Raw genomic sequence first — 7195 nt, forward strand, 5'->3', positions numbered from 1 at the left:
GCAACGCAAGTAAAACAACTCCAGATTCTAACTGAGCTGGTGCATTTAATATAAATTTTAGCCTCATTGAAAAACTCAATGCGAGGGTTAATTACGTGATTGATGGTTTGTTCAGGTCTATGCAATAGCACATATTGCTATAAACTTGGGATTTCACATTCTCATTCTCTAAACTCATCCTTTCTCTCTTTTTGCAACGTGTGAATGTGTGAATGCGTGTGTTCATGTGTTAGATTAGTTTATGTCTTAGGTTTATATAAATAAAGTCGTATTTATATTTAAAAGAGAAGTATCTTGTGTTTTGTGCTTACAAGTTAATGTCTTAATCTGCCGATCTTGTTACTGTGCTTATTAATAGTGTTTTTACTATATTTTGGATTTTAATATCCAGTGCAGAGTTGATGTTATACGGCTCGTTCAGTGAATCGCTGCCGACTCAGTGATCAGCCGCAGAACAGTGATTCTGTTCAAATTACCTATAAAATCATAAATGATTCCCTTTGAGCTAAATTAAAATTATATTTATGTATCAAACCCTACAAAAACAACATTTATGCACCCCTAGTGATAGAAATGTACAGGTGCATCTCAATAAATTAGAATGTCGTGGAAAAGTTCATTCAATTCAACTCAAATTGTGGAACTCGTATATTAAATAAATTCAATGCACACAGACTGAAGTAGTTTAAGTCTTTGGTTCTTTTAATTGTGATGATTTTGGCTCACATTTAACAAAAACCCACCAATTCACTATCTCAACAAATTAGAATACTTCATAAGTCCAATTAAAAAAACATTTTTAGTAAATTGTTGGCCTTCTGGAAAGTATGTTAATTTACTGTATATGTACTCAATACTTGGTTGGGGCTCCTTTTGCTTTAATTACTGCCACAATTCGGCGTGGCATGGAGGTGATCAGTTTGTAGCACTGCTGAGGTGGTATGGAAGCCCAGGTTTCTTTGATAGTGGCCTTCAGCTCATCTGCATTTTTTGGTCTCTTGTTTCTCATTTTTCTCTGATGAGTTTGCTGGCCAGTCAAGCACACCAAACACCATGGTCATTTAACCAACTTTTGGTGCTTTTGGCAGTGTGGCCAGGTGCCAAATCCTGCTAGAAAATGAAATCAGCATCTTTAAAAAGCTGGTCAGCAGAAGGAAGCATGAAGTGCTCCAAAATTTCTTGGTAAACGGGTGCAGTGACTTTGGTTTTCAAAAAACACAATGGACCAACACCAGCAGATGACATTGCACCCCAAATCATCACAGACTGTGGATACTTAACACTGGACTTCAAGCAACTTGGGCTATGAGCTTCTCCAGCCTTCCTCCAGACTCTAGGACCTTGGTTTCCAAATGAAATACAAAACTTGCTCTCATCTGAAAAGAGGACTTTGGACCACTGGGCAACAGTCCAGTTCTTCTACTCCTTAGCCCAGGTAAGACGCCTCTGACGTTGTCTGTGGTTCAGGAGTGGCTTAACAAGAGGAATACGACAACTGTAGCCAAATTTCTTGACACGTCTGTGTGTGGTGGCTCTTGATGCCTTGACCCCAGCCTCAGTCCATTCCTTGTGAAGCTCACCTAAATTCTTGAATCGATTTTGCTTGACAATCCCCATAAGGCTGTGGTTCTCTCGGTTGGTTGTGCATCTTTTTCTTCCACACTTTTTCCTTCCACTCAACTTTCTGTTAACATGCTTGGATACAGCACTCTGTGAACAGCCAGCTTCTTTGGCAGTGAATGTTTGTGGCTTACCCTCCTTGTGAATATATATATACACACAGGTGCATCTCAATCAATTAAAATGTTGTGAAAAAGTTCAGTTTTTTCTTGTAAGTTATTTCAAAAAGTGAAACTTTCATATATTTTAGATTCATTGCATGTAAAGTAAAACATTTCAGAAGTGTTTTAATTTTGATGATTAGAGCTTACAGCTCATGAACGTCAAAAATCAGTATCTCAAAATATTAGAATATTTACATTTGAGTTTCAGTTAATGACCATCCCTACAGTATAAATTCTGGGTATCTCTTGTTCTTTGAAACCACAATAATAGAGAAGACTGCTGACTTGGTAATGATCCAGAAGACGAACATTGACGCCCTCCACAAAGAGGGTAAGTCACAGAAGGTCATTACTGAAAGGTGTGGCTGTTTACAGAGTGCTGTATCAAAGCATATTAAATGCAAAGTTGACTGGAAGGAAGAATTTGGGTAGGAAAAGGTGCACAAGCAACAGGGATGACTGCAAGCTTGAGAATACTGTCAAGCAAAGCCGATTCAAACACTTGTGAAAGCTTCACAAGGAGTGGACTGAAGCGGGAGTCAGTGCATCAAGAGTCACCACACTCAGACATCTTCAGGAAAAGGGCTACCAAGCCACTTCTGAAGCAGAGACAACGTCAGACGCATCTTAACTGGGCTGTGGAGAAAAATAACTGGACTGTTGCTCAGTGGTCCAAAGTCCTCTTTTCAGATGAAAGTAAATTTTGCATTTCATTTGGAAATCAAGGTCCCAGATTCTGGAGGAAGAGTGGAGAGGCACAGAATCCATGTTGCTTGAAGTCCAGTGTAAATTTTCCACAGTCAGTGATGATTTGGGCTGCCATGTCATCTGCTGGTGTTGGTCCATTGTGTTTTCTGAAGTCCACAGTCAACGCAGCCATCTACCAGGAAATTTTAGAGCACTTCATGCTTCCTTCTGCTGACAAGCTTTATGGAGATGCTGATTTCATTTTCCAGCAGGATTTGGCACCTGCCCACACTGCCAAAGGTACCAAAAGCTGGTTCAATGACCATGGTGGTACTGTGCTTGATTGGCCAGCAAACTCGCCTGACCTGAACCCCATAGAGAATCTATGGGGTATTGTCAAGAGGAAGATGAGAGACACCAGACCCAACAATGCAGATGAGCTGAAGGCCACTGTCAAAGAAACCTGGGCTTCCATACCACCTCAGCAGTGCCACAAACTGATCACCTCCATGCCACGCCGAATTGAGGCAGTAATTAAAGCAAAAGGAGCCCCTACCAAGTATTGAGTACATATACAGTAAATGAACATAATTTCCAGAAGGCCAACAATTCACTAAAAAAAATTTTTATATTGGTCTTATGAAGTATTCTAATTCGTTGAGATAGTGAATTGGTGGGTTTTTGTTAAATGTGAGCCAAAATCATCACAAATAAAAGAACCAAAGACTTAAGCTACTTCAGTCTGTGTGCATTTAATTTATTTAACCCTTTAACGTGCATTGTAACCGCACGGTTGACCTTTTTTTGCGATCAAATTTCTGTAATTACAGTTTTTCTCAATTGTTTACACACAAATTCTGGTACTTGAGACACAATGACCACAACATGTAACTCATTCACCAACCCCCTAAACCAATTCTGCTAAACTACAAGCACAGTTCCTGCTTTACACTCAAATTGCAGTTCTAAAACACACTTTTTTCAAAACACTACACACAATTCTCTGCTTTTGGCACAATTTTCATGCAGAAAATATCTTGTTTTCACAAGGAACACACTGCCATTCAAATATGCACACTGACTCATCACAAGGGCAAACGGTGAGGGAGGCTGGGCAAAGAGTACAGCCACATTTGAGCAGGTACACTGTAGCATCCATCATCCGGACTTTCCGGAATGAGAATAGGTAAGAAATCTACTCTCACTAGAAAATTGCAGTACTGCATATCAATACAGTACTCAATGAGTACAGTAGTACAGTATTGCCTGTGGACTGTTCTGTAGGACTGTAAAAATACTGTAAAGTATGTTTCAAGTATTTAGGAAATGTATACCTACTTTGTATTTACAGTATTTTACTATTTGTTTGGCAGAACTGAAAGATTACCAACACAAGGTGGTCGGGAACGTGTTCTGTCTCCTGAACAGGAAACTGAAATCATGAACATGGTCCTAGAAAACAACGCCATAACATTACGGCAAATACAAAGAAAAATAATAGAAAACAATGACATGTTTCAAAATATTGATAGGGTAAGCTTATCAACACTGGACCGTGTCTTGCGCAGAAATCATCTCCGGATGAAGCAGGTCTACAGGGTGCCATTTGAACGCAATTCAGAAAGAGTCAAAGAATTGCGATATAACTATGTGCAAGTGAGTCCCACAATTGATGCATACTCTCAACACTGTATACAGTAAATTATACATATTTCAATATTGTAATCATAATGATTGTGCTTCACAATAGTGACCACTCCATGTCTATTTCTGATATTGTCATGTGTGTTTCAGAGAGTCCTTGAGCTAGAGGTGGCTGCAGTGGAGCACCAGTTCATCTTCATTGATGAGGTTGGGTTCAACCTCACAAAAAGACGAAAGAGGGGAAGGAATATCATCGGCCAGCGTGCCATTGTTGAAGTCCCTGGCCAGCGCGGAGGGAACATCACAATGTGTGCAGCGATTACCCACCAGGGCGTCATCCATCACCATGCTACCCTTGGCCCCTACAACACCGCCCATCTGATCACATTCCTTGACACCCTACACAACACACTCATTCCACCAGATCAGGTAGATGGCCCAGAGCAGCTCAGGTACGTTGTCATTTGGGGTTGTCACAGGGCTGCTCTGGTTCGTAACTGGTTCACTGCCCACCCACACTTTTTAGTTGTCCATTCTCCATTCCTCAATCCTATTGAGGAATTTTTTTCTGCCTGGAGATGGAAAGTGTATGACCGATATCCACAAACGCGTATAACTCTTCTCCAAGCTATGGAGGACGCATGTGGAGATATAGCAGCTGATGCTTTTCATGGCTGGAATTGCCATGCTAGGCGATATTTCCCCGCTGCTTGGCCAGGGAAAACATTGCTTGTGATGTGGATGAGGTGCTGTGGCCAGACAGCAACAGAAGAGAGGATGCAGCATAGGTATTTTTTTAGTTTTTTTTTTTTACTGTAACTGTATACAGTAAATTCTTCTGTTGTTTTGTATGTAGTGTATGTGCAACTTTGTGTTGGTTGGGAATGGGATGTACACTGTGTACATTGTTTTTGCAGGAAAAATAAAATAAAATTTTACCGTGTATTTGTGTGTTCTGAGTATAAAAACAATATTCTCAAATATTTTACAACACACTTATGTTTGTACTGTCTGTAGTAAGTGTAACACTGAACCAAAAAAAGGCCTAAGTCATTATGATGAATGGAGAAGAAGTGTTTTACATTCATCATAGTGTTTTACATTGAGCACATCAGTGTTCAGCTGGTTCTTATAAATGTCTATACATATGATGGTTTGTGTGTGTCATTTGAAAACAAAATCCCATTTTGAGAAGAAATAACATTGTTTTGAATGTAAAGTTTCATTTTGCAGGAGAATTGAGGGGTTTTGCCCATTGTGTGTGTTTTTTTTGGATTTGTGTGTAGAGTTCTGAGAATATGAGGCATGCTTTCAGAAAATGTGTGTAAACAATTGAGAAAAACTGTAAAACTCGCCAAACCCCATTTTTGGCTGTTTGTCTATGGAAGCAGAATAATGACAATAGTTTTTGAAACATAAAGCATGCTGAATTCCACAAATCGAAAAAAAGATGCATTGCAATTAACAGTGCTTGCATTTTAATGCCTTGTATTTCCAGGGCTTACATTTTTAGGTCCTGAAATTTAACATAGTTGTTTATTTAAGCCGTGAATATTTCAATTCAAAATATTTCACACACATTTTCATAATTAAAAATTCAATAATTCATATTCACCTTCCAGAATTCACTTCCAAAATATTCAATCTGTTTAAAAATACGATGTATAATATTCGACAGGCAAATTTCAGTCAATTTACTTCACTTTCCAAATTCGCTGCCACAAATTTTGTGGTTAAAATTCGGCGGAAAATTCAGCGTTGCACATCTGGGAACCGCAGGAATAGCAGTAGAGCACCGATGCATGATCTCCAGCTGATGTCAGCCGCTCACCAGCAGGTGGCGCAAGCGGCTGTTGATGAAGGCCATATGTGGATCAAGTCACTCATTTACAAAAACTGATTTGCAGAAATGGAGCTAGCGCTAGAAGTTTTGATTATCGGGGCCAGTATAAACATGTGGAAACGCTGATTGTGTGTATGTTTAATTCAACATTTTCGCTGTTTCCCGTAGCCTACATATAAACAGCTTTCTCTACCACAAAGGAGATTATAATGCTCTTTTACCCAACGCTGAAGTACAGAACTAACATTACATCTGGGGAAGAAGATGAAGGTTGCTTTCAGTTGCTTAGTTTCTGTAAGTATCATGGCTTGTGTGACGCTGTAATACTGGGGTTCCCCTCATACGTCACACTCCAGGATTCCCCAACGACGCGTAACGCGCCTCAGTGAACTAATACAGTGATATAAGACCTCAGATATCAGAATACACTTTATTGATGATTATGCGAACTAAATGGACAGTTAAGCAGATGTAGAATATGAACGAACGCGCAAGGTTTCACGCTGTTTCCCTCAGAAATCGGTTAAAGAAAACACATTACGTGGCTCAGTAGTGCACTAACACAATAACAGCTATTAGACTTGTTTGAGATGCGCCTCACCTGAAATGTAGGCGTCTGCAGTGAGGGGAGGAGTGAAATAAGCGCAGTCAAGACGACAGTTCTGCCCTCTCGAAGTGGAACAGATACCAACGAGATCAAAGTTATTATATCGCGTTATTCTCATGTGCTGTTCTGCTAATAAATGTGATATAATTTCACTTCTGTTGCTTTTATATGAATATAAATATGATGAACAGGACACTCAAAGTGCTTCCTATTTAATCCCATATGAAAGGCGTATTTATCATCCATTCTACTTTAATACAAACATGTATTTTAGATTTTTATAGAAATATGACAACAATCACATATCTCACACAGAGATCGCACTGTCATAGTGTTTGGGAATATTCAAGCATAATTTAAATACACAATCACATGAAATCAGATTAAAAAAAAACAAAAAAACATTTTAGCAGAGAAAGCAGCATCACAGTTGTCTGAACCAATGAGCATTAAGCTGTGTCGTCAGTCAAGTCACTTCCCATGCTTTTGATCAGCGCAGTCGGTGGAGAGCTACTGTGCGCGACTTCTCAATCCAACACAGCCGCCTCGCCGTCGCGAGAGTTTTTTGGCACACTTCAGCATGACATGACAAGGCTGACGTAACTCGGACACTTTTTATTTATTTATTTA

At 39.5% G+C, this 7195-nt stretch overlaps 1 protein-coding gene across 1 annotated transcript; it reads left to right on the forward strand.

Annotated features, from left to right (window-relative positions):
• The first annotated feature begins 3353 nt into the window (after positions 1-3353).
• LOC131539184 (uncharacterized) lies at positions 3354-5417 on the forward strand. The gene is made up of 3 exons (XM_058773557.1): positions 3354-4127; positions 4266-4903; positions 5402-5417. The coding sequence occupies exons 1-3, from the start codon at positions 3798-3800 to the stop codon at positions 5415-5417; spliced, it is 984 nt and encodes a 327-aa protein (XP_058629540.1). The 5' UTR covers positions 3354-3797.
• Positions 5418-7195: the final 1778 nt, after the last annotated feature.

This window comes from Onychostoma macrolepis, chromosome 04, assembly GCF_012432095.1.
Source record: "Onychostoma macrolepis isolate SWU-2019 chromosome 04, ASM1243209v1, whole genome shotgun sequence".
NCBI classification, from domain to species: domain Eukaryota; kingdom Metazoa; phylum Chordata; class Actinopteri; order Cypriniformes; family Cyprinidae; genus Onychostoma; species Onychostoma macrolepis.